Here is a 16,083-nt window from a genome sequence, read left to right on the forward strand (position 1 = left end):
GCTGTAAAACTGCATAGACCCTTCTTAGTGCATAGAGGTACTTTGCCCCGATTACCGCTTAAAAAGCGAACGCGACCCAAAAAAAAAAAAAAATAGTTGTGCAATAACGCTGGCTACTCGGTAACTGCGGCAAAACTTCAGGAGTTTCACAGATCCTAGAAAGATGATAAATGACTGAGCTGACACCTGGCTGCTAGGGCGGACAACCTTGAAAGTGATTGGTTACTAGGCAGTGATCAGAACAGGGTTGTCAGAGAGGGCTGACAACCCCAAATTGGCACTGTGCTGACAGCAGAAGTGGGGGGAGGGGTGTACCTACGGCTTCATGTCCATCCTCCCTCCCCCATATCTCAGGCTGCAGTAGTAATCAGATTTTCAAGGCCTTAAAGGGCCAGACTTCCCATTAGATGAGAATTAAGTGCAGACATATTTGGTCACATATATGGTGACTACACAAGCGAGGCTAAGACCCCCCCACGTGTAAAAACCAGTGAAGACAAAAAAGCGGGTCAATATAAGCTGCATATGACGCCCCTCGTTTTTTTATATGTATGTTCCAGGTCCATGTCATTGCCCCAGGGAGGGGGCGCAGCTTTGACATACAGCCCGAATCCAATGTCCCATTCCTCGCAGCAGATGTAGGACCTCCCCCCACCAGCCTTGGTCTTTCAATTAAGGAGGCGCAGTCTCTTCTGAAGAAAAGGGCTTCAGTACGCCATGAAAGTTCCGGACCCCCATAAGGGTTCTGAAATATTGCTATTTGTCTGAAATAAGCCATCTTGTTTTCCCGCCTGTCTTTGGACTCCAGCTCTCCACCGTATCGCCCCGGGTTATAGCTCGATGGAGTAAGTGCCTCGAAAATAAAAAAAAAAAAAAAAAAAAAGAGAAACACGACATATCCAACTCTTAATGTTCCCCCTCCGTCCCGAAGTGTGGGGGTCACTGGTCAGACGGGTGGTCTGGATCACACAGGTTCTTATAGACCCCGCCAGGACGGGTTTAGGTATTGTCTCCTGCAGGTCCATGGTTGCAGGTCGGTAGTAGGTGGAGGGAATGCGAATGGGGCTTGGAGGCCTCCAGACTTTGGGTGGCACGAGGTCGGCTGATAGCCGGAGCGCTTTGGCTGCGGACTGGCGGTTCCCCAGGGTTCCCTTGGCTGCGGGTAAGAGGTGCAGTCGGCTTCTCCGCCTTGGTTGCCGGACTAGGATAAGAAGACGGCTGATTGTTCTGCACAAAGAAGATGACGCCACAACTGGGTGCATTGGGTCCGAACAAGTCCTGGCCTAGGGCTTTGTTGAGATGATGCAGGTCGACTTGGCTGAGGGGTGGATTACAGATGGGGGCCGTGTGCATCCACGTCATGTTCATATTGGGCAACTGGGCCAAAACCTGAGCCCTTTCTTTGCAACAGGCACAATCAGAGTGCAGGGGGGCCTGGGACGGATGGTCAGGGGGATCGGTCACCGACTGGCTGCTTGACGTTGGTCCTGCGTTACAACTACTCTTCTCTGTAGATGTAACTACCGGTTGCTGCATGGAAGGGAAAAAAATAACGTTAGTTCTCAATACAGGATAAAACATATGAAAAGAATGGATAAAGAGGAGGAAGAGCAGCGAGTGATAATAATGGGCGTTACCTTGGCCATTTTATACTTGGGTTCTTCCATATCAAAGTCTGAGGATGAGGATGAAAAAGAGGACAGGGAGCTGGTGACCTCTGGGAACCAAACCTTCAACATCATCTCCACCTGTAGAAGAGTACCCAGGTACCGCTCTCTGCAAAAGAGACAACATGGACGTTACAATGGGGAGTGGTGGTGACTATACAGTGATGAGCAGTGAGAAGGTGACGGTGAGTATATGGTGGAGGTGATGGGGAGTATACGGTGGGGAGTGGGGAGGAGCTGGTGGAGAGTATACGGTGGGGAGTAGTGAGGAGGTGATTGAGAGTATACGGTGGGGAGTAGTGAGGAGGTGATGGAGAGTATATGGTGGGGAGTAGTGAGGAGGTGATGGGGAGTAGTGAGGAGGTGATGGAGAGAATACGGTGGGGAGTAGTGAGGAGGTGATGGAGAGTAGTGAGGAGGTGATGGAGAGTATACGGTGGGGAGTAGTGAGGAGGTGATGGAGAGTAGTGAGGAGGTGATGGAGAGTATACGGTGGGGAGTAGTGAGGAGGTGATGGAGAGTATACGGTGGGGAGTAGTGAGGAGGTGATGGAGAGTATACGGTGGGGAGTAGTGAGGAGGTGATGGGAGAGTATACAGTGGGGAGTAGTGAGGAGGTGATGGAGAGTATACGGTGGGGAGTAGTGAGGAGGTGATGGAGAGTATACGGTGGGGAGTAGTGAGGGGGTGATGGAGAGTATACGGTGGGGAGTAGTGAGGGGGTGATGGAGAGTATACGGTGGGGAGTAGTGAGGAGGTGATGGAGAGTATACGGTGGAGAGTAGTGAGGGGGTGATGGAGAGTATACGGTGGGGAGTAGTGAGGAGGTGATGGAGAGTATACGGTGGGGAGTAGTGAGGAGGTGATGGAGAGTATACGGTGGGGAGTAGTGAGGAGGTGATGGAGAGTATATAATTGGGGTAGAGGTGATGCTGAGTATACAGTAAGGAGCCATGAGGAGGTGGAAGTGTTTAGGAACCACAGCCATAAAATGGAGACCATGTAAGGTTACAGAGCGAGGTCACCGAGTGCTGAGGGACACCAGTGCTCTGCTGACTCCATAACTACATGAACCATACTTCATGGTATGGGTGTCCATGTATACAAGCCTTTCATGTCAGATGGAGTGGAGTTCAGTTGCCACCACTGGAGCAGAGGAGACGTGTAATGTTCAGGGCCCGATACGTCTGTCTATATAGTGTGTGTATGTACACATATATAAATCTCTATGGAGAAGTTCACGTCACATAGCCTACTCACCCCATCTCTGGCTTCTGAAGAACGCCAACGATCCTCTGTATCCGATCCATAGCAACGCTCTGCTGGAAACTGCTAAGTCCTGGGAATATAAAGAGTAGGGATTACTGAGCTGATGTGTCGAGCCTCACGTCCGAACACACATATAGTAACAACGCATGGCAGAATTACGGGTGCAGCTCTGGCTGCAACTGGAGGTGGACACATCCTGCCCTGCATGTCACCGGGATGCAGGGATGATCAGGAGAGCGCCCCCCTCAGGCTGTACAGTGTAACAGCTCTGCCCAGAGGAGGGCTCCTTTAACACCACTATCCGGCCTGGTTTAGCTATTCTCTCTCATTACGGCCTTGGCTTGGCCGTTCTCCCTGGGATTGTACAGAGCGAACACTGCGACCTTTATCCACCGCAAACCGAGACCATTTACCAAGATCCGTGTAAGAAGAAATGGGTCAGATATCAGAGCGGAGTCCCTGGGGGTGTTCTGGCTATTATAGCAGTAATGAATTCTGATGAAGACGAGATGCGTCCTCTAAGACATGTGACTTCCATTACTGAGGGTCACACGTAAACACGAGCGGGAACAATGCTTAAGACCCCTGCTCCTCCATCATGACACTACCTGTCAACTACAGCCTGGACATTACCATGATCTCCTCCTGCTGAAATGCTCTGTGCTGCTGTGACTGACCTCTCTGGATCCCCTGAAGCCCTGCACACTTGTGTCAGGCCATACATATTCATATCCTATAGCTTCATGCCTCCACTCGGGGTCCCGCGGAGCTCTCTAAATAACCACGCACGCCTGTTCCTTTGTACATCCGCCTGCTGTTCTCTTTCTCTCTTCTGGCTTTGATCCTCTCTCAGCTGAGTCATTGCTTTATACAGAAATACCCCCAGCACCCCCCGGAGCAGCACTCCGATCGATGGCTCCTATACCGGGCCTCAATGAGGTGAATCACCGCACGGCTGGGTGTCCCCGGCTGCCTCCATACACTATACATGCGAGGAATAATACACACTGGCTGACACTACTAGAGCCGTGTCTTCACTAAAGCCTCACTGACAATATAATTTACAGCTGAGGGTTTGCTACAATTGCATCTACGCATCTGAGAACAGTAACTGTAACAAAGCCTCAGTACAGGGAGCGATGCTGCAGCTGAGTAACATGATAGGACGCAGCCGGCAAAGCCATGTGCAGGAACGCTGCCGCCTCCTCTTATGTAACCTACTTACAATGCAAAGTACTGCAGAATTATCAGCCGCAAACCGGCCGCCACTCAACACCTTCCTAATCCTGCAATGCAGTATATGTGTAGATATATATATACACACCGGGTGCTCAAACCTATACTCTGTACCTGTCAACTAAATCAACAGTCATCTATGGGACCTGTCACAGCCAATATGACAATAGGTGATACAATAAAGACTATAACTACTATAATACTGCTCCTATATACAAGAATATAACTACTATAATACTGCTCTCTATATACAGGAATATAACTACTATAATACTGCTCATATATACAAGAATATAACTACTATAATACTGCCCCCTATATACAGGAATATAACTACTATAATACTGCTCCTATATATAGGAATATAACTACTATAATACTACTCCTATATACAAGAATATAACTACTACAATACTGCCTCCTATATACAGGAATATAACTACTATAATACTGCTCCTATATACAAGAATATAACTACTATAATACTGCCTCCTATATACAGGGATATAACTACTATAATACTGCTCCTATATACAAGAATATAACTACTATAATACTGCTCCTATATACAAGAATATAACTACTATAATACTGCCTCCTATATACAGGGATATAACTACTATAATACTGCTCCTATATACAAGAATATACCTACTATAATACTGCTCCTATATACAAGAATATAACTACTATAATACTGCTCCTATATACAGGAATATACTACTATAATACTGCTCCTATATACAGGAATATAACTACTATAATACTGCTCCTATATACAAGAATATAACTACTACAATACTGCCTTCTATATACAGGAATATAACTACTATAATACTGCTGCTATATACAAGAATATAACTACTATAATACTGCTCCTATATACAAGAATATAACTACTATAATACTGCTCCTATATACAAGAATATAACTACTATAGGTCGGTATAACATAACATTTTAGTGTTACTCACCTCGGTCATATCTCCCCCTCTTCAGTCCATTCAGCAGATCAGTCAGCGGTTTTATAAAACCCTGAAGTTCACGGCACTGAAAAAAGGGAATAAATAAAAAAGTTGAGTTTCAGATTGATATATACTTTTCTGCAGCCTACAGGACCCCAGGAAAGCTGGGTGGCAGCCATACAGCTAGTGAGCCAGGTTCCTCATACACAGACTAAGTTAGTAGATGTCTGGTAGCCGAGGTGTCATTGTCTCGCACCCTATTCCTTATGGTAACATTCGTTGCCTTCCCAGAATTCCCACCATGATGTTACTTACGGATCATGACCTAATGCATTATGGGTAGATTACACCTTCTATATTGTTTTGTCAGATAGAGAAAGTAAATTACCTTTTGGGCAAAGATGCGATCTCCTTCGGTCACTTGTAAGCTCGACTCCCGCTCTTTCCACCAACTTGAGGTCAGCTCCGTCTCGGGATTCCTATGTCTTTTGAGCCCATGGGGGGCTTCCAACTTTTCCTTGCCTTGTAACACAAAATGCTTCAGGGTCTTGTCAGGTGTCAGGGCGGACCCCCCATTAGTCAGATTGTTCTGATCAGTACACATGGTCCTTCCATCAACCTCTCCCGGGTACAAGAGATGTTGTCCTGCATGTCGGTTCCAGAAGGTTCTCCGGGCCTGATACTCGTTCTCCAGACGTATCAGGACCGGGTGGTCCGCGCTGGTCAGCCGCGAGTTGGGAATCATGCTGGAGTTCTCAAAATCCTCCTCAGTCTTGTTGCTGCTTTCCTCCATGGGGTCAGTGAGGAAGACGTCGAAGTCCACATACTTGCGTCCTTCTTGGTCGGTGGTGGTGGTGGAATTGCTTGCAGAGCAAAGGGAATCGCAAGAAGACAAGAAGTCGGAGGACTCTGTATCCTCCATGTATGAATCAACTGCCTGCAGGGGACACAATGAAAACACTTTCAGCACTCTATCTAGACCAGGAAATTTCGACACAACCTGATGTTTATCTGCGCAGGTGTTGGCACGCCTGTCACTGGGTGAGGTACAGCCATGGGTGCGGGGCTTGCTCCCTCCAATGGATTATGGTAAGTCCATTACTGCCCAGAAACATGGACCCTCAAACAAATCAACAGTTTATATATCTCTGACTAAAAAATTACAACGAGAGTGCCACCTATATTGCTACAGCGGGCACAGGACTTACCTGGTGCCACTCTCGTCGCTGCGACGGACAAATGGCTACTGTCTTGGTCTGATTTTACTTGGCACAGATGTCACATGATGCAATCCCCAAGCAAAGTCTTTAGCTACGGGTACATGTTGGCACCTGCCATGTCATGCCCGATGCTGTCAAGTCAACGTCCGAATAAAGTCAGTGACAAAAGTTTTACAGTCACACCTCGCGACCAATGAAAAAAAACAAAAACGTACAGGTTGTACCACACACGCCATAAGTCAACATGTACCGTGGGTTTTATAGAGAGGCTGGCACCAGACATCCATAAAATGAAGGAGGGTCATGTAATCGGCGATCAAGTTATTGAAGGGGGGAAGCGTACATAGAGAACAATGGCTGTTCCGATTCTGACCATCAGTTAAGAACGGTCAGCCAACGTAGAGCTCCCCTTTAAGTCTATAACTTCTCTTCTTACTAAAGCGCTCGTTTTACGTAATCTCTAATGTTTACGTAATCTTCTGATTCATAATGCAACCCGTGAACTAAAGGGCATCGGTCCACATGTGTCACTGCGGTTGTCATCCATCCTGACACCACAGATCTGCAATGTACGGCGCTCCGACACGTGTCGGCGTTATGCAACAGCAATCACATTACCGGCGCTAAAAGTGAGAGTGGTGGAATACTTGTCGGAGTGTTAGAATCCCACCAGGAGGGGGCAGTGTGGAGCTGTTGTATGACGGCATGCGGGGAAGGAGGAGGAGGGGTACGCTCTATACTACACTCCACGCTGGGAATCCTACTCCGACGAGCACGGGACACCTGCCCAGGTTTTGTAACCAGTCTGGCTCGGTCTGCACCAACATGTGCACAGAGGAAAGCAGATATATTATCAGCAGGCACATGCTGTGCCCTGAGTGTGAGCCAAGACAAACAGAGGCGGCCACGCCAAGCTGACTGCGCCATAAACATACATACATACAACAGTGGTGGATGCGTGTACCCAGGGGGGGCAATGGCAGGTTCATAAAGAGGAACTCCACTTCAAACCAATGACACCCCCCCCCCCCCCCCCAAGGCTGCGGTATGTCCTATTTATAATAGAAACACACCCAGCGCTACAGTAACACTTATTATCTATGGTGACAACCACCTTAAAAAATGCAAGTAATGTTGTCGTGGCTCCGCCCCCAGGGCAAATATATGTCTGTAGTGACCTGTATTGATGTAGAGGTATAATTTAACCCAACATATTAAGTCATCTTCACCACCCTTTAAATCTGGGTGATTCCAGGAGTGGTCGCCCACCACCAGTCTACAAATAAGGTAAAAACTACCTTAAAGGAATTGTCCATCTTTATTTAGGCAACTGCCCCAGTGATGGTCTTAGAAGCTGAAGGTGTCATAGAAGTCAGTGGATGAGCAGATTACATGCATAAACCACCATAGTATGTATGCGGTGCTGTCAGCTTGGCGTGGCTGCTTCTGGTTTTAATAGAGCTGTCCGGAGGTGGCGTTCGGAATACATACACGCTCAGCCCAGCCGAGCGTGTATATGCCGAACATGCATGTATTCTGGTTGATGAGCCTGCCCAAAGGTTGCATGTGGTGCTCCAGCTTAGCTGCAATACCAAACACAACCTATAGACAGATGTGGCACTGTTTTGAAAGAGACAAACATGTTTTTCTCTTGTTTATTTGTAACAGTGAGAGGCGGACCTCCCCTTTAAATCCACAACGACATCTTCAATAGCAATGCGACAAAAGGGATCATAAATGACTCCAATCAGGACGGAAGTTGCTCACTCCGGGCGGCTACATGTCAATAGCTAATTTCAAAGGGCATTCAACACTGAAAGCCTAATCAGGGCACAATGCGGACGACCCCCCCCCCCCCCCCCTCCCGCACGCCGCCACTGACTCGGTCAACAAATTACAATGTTTACAGCACAAAAGAATCAGGACATATCTTCATAACTAACTAGGTGTCAACAGAGCGTTTAGGGCGGCCATTCACTGCCCGATGATGCAAGCCTACATTATGCCACTGTGGTCACACCGACACTTTTAAGAAGAAGTTAAAGGGGAACTCCACCTCCATTATGTCAGCGGATGATAAACACCACTACCATACATAGTTTTGGGGTCTCAGTGGTAGCAACCCTTATGATGCCTTATGAGCCCTATTCCCCAGGCCTCACAGCCTGTGAGACAGGTGTTACTGTCATATTGAACCCCGACCTCTGACTAGGATTACTTGTGATTGTTGTAACCCTTGCAATCAAACATTGATAGTAGCCAAAACCCATATCCCACAAGCCAGATCACCACCACAGCATGGAAATCGGACACTGTCCCCCACAGGTCAAGCTTCTTGGAAAGTTTGCGCCCCTCTTTAGTCTGACAGAGGATGCTAATAATTTAAGTTCCCCTTTAAGGTGCATAGCTTAACAGTGGATTACAAGCTAGTGAAATTTTCCCTCCATTTCCCGGGACATGTGGTCAGGGCACATTCTGCTTTGCCGATCACTGCCGAAGTGTCTGTCATCTTGGTGACTCAGTGGTTTGCACTGTTGTATGGCGGCACTGATGTCTTGGGTTTGGCTCTCACCGGTGAGGCGTGTGTACAGTATGTTCTTTCCAGGTTTACATGTGCTTCCTGCACGTTTTTTTGCTTCCCTCCCACTTCTCCAGAGTGTCATTTCATAGGATGCCAGGGAACCAATCTATGTAGGACAATGCAGAAAAAGCGGCTAATTAACCCTTTAACACCTGCCAATACGCCTTTTTACGGCTGCAATTAAGGCACCGGCAGAGCCGTGTGTTTACAAAGTGTTGTGGGCCTTCCCCGTGCTGGGTGGAGCAGGCGCCCAAGAGTCAAATGGTGGACGAGATCAGTGACAACGCCAACCCCAGCCCGTTAACCCTGTAGAGGCTTCGGTGAATAGTGACTACAGCACCTAGGTGGTTTACTAGGGTGGGTGCTCCCTAACCGCAAACCAATGAGTTTCCATGGCAACCGGAGCCCTAATAAAGGGCCCTATGTCAACCATCTTTGAACTCCTAAAAGCCATCATACACTTCTTACGTCCTTCCAACCCTAATAAAAAGGTATAATATATATATATATCTTGATATGGTGCTAATAACATAAAAATATAATGGCTGCCTCCGAAAAAGTCTGACACTCCACTGCTTTATCTCCATTACCATCTCGCACAACCTAATGGAGGTGTTGCCCATAGCAACCAATCAATGCTGCTTGAAGGGTCAGGCCTGAAATGAAGTCTGGAAGTTGACTGGTTGCTAAGGGCAACACCTCAGCTGAGGTAAAATGGCAGCCTGTCTATTCCTCACTCATCTAAAATGCGGTGTGGTAAAACAAGGTGGCAAATGGAGCGGGCAGAGGTGTCTGTGTACTACGGCAGTGGATCAGCCGCCTCGTGTTTGCCAGACAGCTCACTATAACAAATGTAGGAATCACCACTGCCATTCAGAGGCTGATCCTAAATCCTCTTAGAGGCGGCCGCCCGGCCTCTCGCTACACGCGCTGAGGCTGACGTAGGGAGAAATGCAGGACCAGTGGCCATTCACGTGCAAGTATAAGTGAGAAAACAAGAGGGCGGACGACGCGGCATGGACTCATGTAGTGTCCTGTGTCTGCAGGTGTTGCTACACAATGTTCATCACAGGACAGAGATAATCGTAAGGGTCCGGAGGAGGGACTGTGTCAGTCCTGAACCATACCAGAAAGGCCAAAGTGAAATCACTGGGAGCTATGAATGCTCCTGTGTGGTGAAATCACTATGGATGCCCCCCGTGTGGTGAAATCACTATGGATGCCCCCCGTGTGGTGAAATCACTATGGATGCCCCCCGTGTGGTCATCCACAGTGATTTCACCACACAGGGGTCATCCACAGTGATTTCACCACACAGGGGTCATCCACAGTGATTTCACCACACAGGGGTCATCCACAGTGATTTCATCAAATCTCCAGGAGGTATGGATGGCCACCTGTGTGATGAAATCATCGGGAGGTACAGACGTCCACCTATCTGGTGAAATCTCCTGGAGGTATGGCGACCTGCCGGTGTGTGGTGAAATCACTGGCAGGTATGGACGCCTGCCGGTGTGTGGTGAAATCACTGGCAGGTATGGTCGTCTGTCTGGTGAAATCATTATGGACGACTCTCCAGAGAACAAATGTGATGATTCCAGCAGAGAGGTGGGCGTCCCATAGATCCCATTGATCTTACCTTTCAGAGGTGCCACCGCCAGGGTCATGAGCTGTCAGGAGACGCCTGTAAATGCCGTATACACCCAGATTATTTAGACTAGGATTAGGGGATTATATCTCATTTTGTGACAACTAGTATCAGACTCCTGAATGGCACATCTGCCTACAACTTTGAGATGAACGACTGATCTACTGTAGGCGGGATTGGTTATCTGACCTCTAGGAAAGCTGTGTGACAACTCTATGAAGTTCTAGTAGACAGTCCTGGTTATCACCTATCTTTCCCAGACTCCTGAATGGCACATCTGCCTACATATTGGGGGAATACATCACTGAGCAAGGTGGACTGGTTATCCAGACCTCTGGGAAAGCTGGGTGACAACTCTATGGGAGCTGTAGTAGAACATCTTGGTTGTCACCTATCTTTCCCTGACTCCTGAATGGCACATCTGCCTACATATGGGGGGATACATTACTGATCTAGGTGGACTGGTTATCCAGGCCTCTTTGAAAGCTGGGTGACAACTATGTGACTTGTAGTAGACCATCTTGGTTGTCAACTATCTTTCCCGACTCCTGAATAGCACATCTGCCTACACATGGGGAGGGGGAGGATACATCACTGGTTATACAGGTCTCTAGGAAAGCTGGGTGACAACTCTATGGCTGTTCAGGTCTTGGTTGTTATCCTTCTTTCCCAGAAACAAATACCCACAAAGAATTTCGAGATTGTGATGCAGGTATTATGGGCCACCTAACACCCTACCATCCCCTGCCCAACGTCCGGATCAGGGTAAGGATCTGTGCCGATACTGCAATGTGTGAATACACCCAAAGGGCACTGCCGCGTCTCAGCGTTGCAGAACCCCCCAAAATAAACATCTTAAGACCACCCTAGGATCACAATATAATAAGATCCATCAACAGCAGCTGCTGGTAATGGTTTCCAGGTCCAGTTACACTAGCTGGGTGCCCCTTTATACAGGAGATATATATATATATATATATATATATATATATATATATATATATATATATATATATATACACACACACACACGGACAATGCATATTAACCCTAGAGAAATGACTGTGATGACTGCAGCAGAGAGGTGGGCGTCCCATAGACCCCACTGATCTTACCTTGAGGAGGTGCCACCGCCAGGACCCTTCAAACAAGATGCCAGTGGGGATGGCCGCAAGCTGCTCCGGGGTGATCTCACCAGAAGATCCTACTGTCAGGAGGCGCCTGTAAATGCCGTATACACCCACAGATTATTTAGACTAGGATTAGGGGGATTATATCATTTTGTGACTTTAAAATTTAGGACCATAAAGCTTTGTGCCTTAAAACGCAACTTTTAGCTGCTGCAGAACCTCTTTGTGATAACACACCAGGCACTGGTCTCCTCCCAGTCACTGACTGTCTCAAATATCCCTCTATGTCTTTAAAGAGAACCCCAAGAAAGTACCAGGAGGGTCTCTTTTCTTAGTTACTGCATGTCTCATCAGAACAATGAGGAGGTCTCTTCATTGGAGTGGCAGTCTATGAGGGATCGTCTCTGCTAGCTATGTATGTAGATGAGACAGTCACTAAATGTCTGCTCTAACTCCAGCTGCTGCAGAACCTCTTTGTGAAGGGGTGTGGGAGATGGAAGAAAAAAATGGCAAAGGGGGGGCTCATCCACACACATGTACAAAGAAGTTCTGCAGCAGCTGAAGATTTTTCATCTGATACCAGAGTGATCTCTAACATGTATACAACTCCAATTTCCAGTATGATAATGCTGGGAGTTGTAGTTTTGCAGCAGGTGAAGAGCTGCAGGTTAGACTATTACTAGGGGGTGGGGTCAACATCAGGGGCCCTTCAAGTAAAGCTGGGTGATAACTCTATGGGAGCTGTTACCAATCTTTCCCTGACTCCTGAATGGTACATCTACCTATAAGTGGGGGGTAAGCTGGGTGACAACTCTATGAAGTTCTAGTAGACAGTCCTGGTTGTCACCTATGTTTTAATAGCACATTTGCCTACATATCCCCCATACATTACTGATCTAGGTGGACTGGTTATCCAGGCCTCTAGGAAAGCTGGGTGACAACTCTATTAGACAGTCCTGGTTGTCACCTATCTTTCCCCAACTCCTGAATAGCACATCTATCTACAACTTTGGGATGAACCACTGATCTACCGTAGGTGGAATGGTTTATCCAGGCCTCTAGGAAAGCTGGGTGACAACTCTAGTTCTAGTAGATAGTCCTGGGTGACAACTCTATGGGAGTTCAGGTCTTGGTTGTCACCCTTCTTTTCCCGTCGGCCGGATCAGGGTAAGGATCTGCGCCATTACTGCAATGTGTGAACACACCCAAAGGGCACCGACAGGTCTTAGCGCTGCACAACCCCCCTAAATAGCAACATCTCAAGACCACCCTAGGATCATAACAATATTATAATAAGATCAATCAACAGCAGCTGCTTATTGATGGTTTTCAGGAACAGTTACATTAGCTGGGAGCCCACTAGGGTGCCCCTTTATACAGGAGATATATATATATATATATATATATATATATATATATATTATACACACACACACAAATTTCATATTAACCCTTCAACTACTGGATCCATCATCAGTGAATTATGGACACAACGGACAGCGAGCAAACATTAACCCTCGGTGGGAGCAGGGACGTTCCGATGCCAGCAAATATTAGCACAGACATGTGACTGACCGCTGTGCCACCATGACAGAAGCCACATCGTCATGGAGACCGGGGAACATTTTTACGCTGTGGCCCCACCGACCACCTTGACGGATCACCGGGTGGTCGAAGACGATCGCTCACATAATAATCGGATGACCCCAGGCCGCACTAAAACAAGGCCGTGATAGCGAGACAATAGAGAGATGGCAGGGGGATATGGGGGAGCGGTCTCGTGAATATTAAAGGGGCGATTGACTGCTGTGCGTGGTCCGGGCACACTCACCTCCCTCGTCTGGCTCTGCGGCCGCCTGTCTGCTGCTGCGCTCTTTGTTCTGTCTGGCAGTGATCTGGGTGGTGTCTCGGGTATGGCGGTCTCCTTCTAGGCTCTGGCTGTCTCAAGGGTCCCCTCTCTGTCTCTGCGGAGGGAGGGTGACCCTCGATATAAGACGGGGTATGCGGGGTGTCTCTTTAGGAATAGATTTGTTTCTATGTCAGCAGCAGTGGCTGTCTCTATTAGGTATAGGATAATATACAGGAGTAGTCACCTTCTGCAGTCAGTAGCCGCCTCTCAGCAGTGGCTGTCTCTATTAGATATAGGATAATATACAGGAGTAGTCACCTTCTGCAGTCAGTAGTCACCTCTCAGCAGCAGTGGCTGTCTCTATCAGATATAGGATAATATACAGGAGTAGTCGCCTTCTGCAGTCAGTAGTCACCTCTCAGCAGCAGTGGCTGTCTGTATAGCTGCAGTCTATTAGATATAGGATAATATACAGGAGTAGTCACCTTCTGTAGTCAGTAGTCACCTCTCAGCAGCAGTGGCTGTCTGTATAGCTGCAGTCTATTAGATATAGGATAATATACAGGAGTAGTCACCTTCTGTAGTCAGTAGTCACCTCTCAGCAGCAGTGGCTGTCTGTATAGCTGCAGTCTATTAGATATAGGATAATATACAGGAGTAGTCACCTTCTGCAGTCAGTAGTCGCCTCTCAGCAGCGGTGGCTGTCTGTATAGCTGCAGTCTATTAGATATAGGATAATATACAGGAGTAGTCACCTTCTGCAGTCAGTAGCCGCCTCTCAGCAGCGGTGGCTGTCTCTATCAGATATAGGATAATATACAGGAGTAGTCACCTTCTGCAGTCAGTAGTCGCCTCTCAGCAGCAGTGGCTGTCTCTATTAGATATAGGATAATATACAGGAGTAGTCACCTTCTGTAGTCAGTAGCCGCCTCTCAGCAGCAGTGGCTGTCTCTATTAGATATAGGATAATATACAGGAGTAGTCACCTTCTGTAGTCAGTAGCCGCCTCTCAGCAGCGGTGGCTGTCTCTATCAGATATAGGATAATATACAGGAGTAGTCACCTTCTGCAGTCAGTAGCCGCCTCTCAGCAGCGGTGGCTGTCTCTATCAGATATAGGATAATATACAGGAGTAGTCACCTTCTGTAGTCAGTAGCCGCCTCTCAGCAGCAGTGGCTGTCTCTAGGCTTCAATGGTACAGAGAATCTGAATCGGTTTGAGGGGAGGTCTGGATACAATGGCTGTCTCCTCTCAGTTGCAGCAGTGGCTGTCTCCTCTCAGTTGCAGCAGTGGCTGTCTCTCAGGCTCAGCAAGCAGTGGCTGTCTCCTCTCACTTGCAGCAGCCTCCCAGTAAGAATCTCTTTCCCAGCAGGAATGCCTATATCTCCTGTCCCAGGCAGCAGCTGTCTCTCCCGATCACCGGATGTCTCTGCAGATCCCAGACTGTCTCTCCGGCTTCTATGTTGCGAACACTTACATGCATACACGTGCATGCCATCACGTGTATCCCCCTGTGCGCCCGTGTCTGCTCTCCCATTGGCCAGCCGCGCCCTCCCTTCTCTGCCGGAACACGCTTATCCAAGCCATCGGATTGGCTAGCGTTAAAGTAGGCGGGTAAAGAGAGGTGTTGATCGGTTGTGATTGGCGAAAACCTAGCGCACGACGCCCCGCCCCTACATGTGGACTTGAGAGCAGTAGTTGTGCTGCCTGGATGCAATGTGATGGGCGGGGCAAATGGGAGGAGACCTGAAAGGCGATTGGAGGAGAAGGTAGTAGTGGGTGGTGACTGGTAGTGGCGGGGTTTACAGCGTGCTACAGTGTATGCGAAAGGTGAGGGGCCGCTCATTGATAGAAATGTGTGTTTGTGTTGGGGAGGGGTGGAGGCGTCCATGTGGGAGCTGAGGGAGGGGGGTTAGTGGACCCGCCCATGTTGGGAGTGAGGGGGGGGGGGAGTGATGTAATATGGTGAGTGATCAATAATCGAAGGCGTCATCAATGTCCCGGATTATTATCGCACAGTCTGGATGAGAGCAGCGCAGACCACCCTGGGAAGGACTACAACGCCCAGCATGCCCGGACAAGCAAAGCTTCACTGACAGACAATTATCGGGCCCGTCAGGGCATCACTGGTGTCCATGGCGGTACCGTCAGGTGTGAACAGAGCCTTAGATACACTGGCGGTATCACACGTGACAGGCTTAGATACACAGGCTATCAGACAGTATCACACATGAGAGGCTTAGATACACCTGCTCTGCAAACAGCATCACACATATGATTAGATACACCAGCTCTACATCACATGGTATGATTAGATACACCAGCACAGTATCACACATGGTATGATTAGATACACCAGCTCTGCATCACACATGGTATGATTAGATACACCAGCACAGTATCACACATGGTATGATTAGATACACCAGCACAGTATCACACATGGTATGATTAGATACACCAGCACAGCACACATGGTATGATTAGATACACCAGCACAGTATCACACATGGTATGATT

The 16,083-nt window shown here is 48.0% G+C and overlaps 1 protein-coding gene across 11 annotated transcripts; it reads right to left on the reverse strand.

The window, feature by feature from the left end:
- Positions 1 to 512: 512 nt before the first annotated feature.
- Positions 513 to 15,060, reverse strand: CIART (circadian associated repressor of transcription). 11 transcript variants are annotated; one of them, XM_069949250.1, is made up of 9 exons: positions 13,979 to 13,992; positions 13,808 to 13,827; positions 13,546 to 13,678; positions 11,700 to 11,805; positions 5,524 to 6,072; positions 5,145 to 5,220; positions 2,927 to 3,005; positions 1,638 to 1,776; positions 513 to 1,530 (listed from the first exon to the last, which is right to left on the reverse strand). In XM_069949250.1, the coding sequence occupies exons 5-9, from the start codon at positions 6,055 to 6,057 to the stop codon at positions 1,000 to 1,002; spliced, it is 1,359 nt and encodes a 452-aa protein (XP_069805351.1). In that variant the 5' UTR covers positions 6,058 to 6,072; positions 11,700 to 11,805; positions 13,546 to 13,678; positions 13,808 to 13,827; positions 13,979 to 13,992; the 3' UTR covers positions 513 to 999. The 11 variants fall into 11 exon arrangements, with proteins under 11 accessions (XP_069805351.1, XP_069805357.1, XP_069805350.1 ...); XM_069949256.1 differs by lacking the exons at positions 13,808 to 13,827; positions 13,979 to 13,992 and adding an exon at positions 14,319 to 14,368; XM_069949249.1 differs by lacking the exons at positions 13,808 to 13,827; positions 13,979 to 13,992 and adding an exon at positions 14,229 to 14,244.
- Positions 15,061 to 16,083: the final 1,023 nt, after the last annotated feature.

Source organism: Dendropsophus ebraccatus, chromosome 13, assembly GCF_027789765.1.
Source record: "Dendropsophus ebraccatus isolate aDenEbr1 chromosome 13, aDenEbr1.pat, whole genome shotgun sequence".
NCBI lineage: Eukaryota > Metazoa > Chordata > Amphibia > Anura > Hylidae > Dendropsophus > Dendropsophus ebraccatus.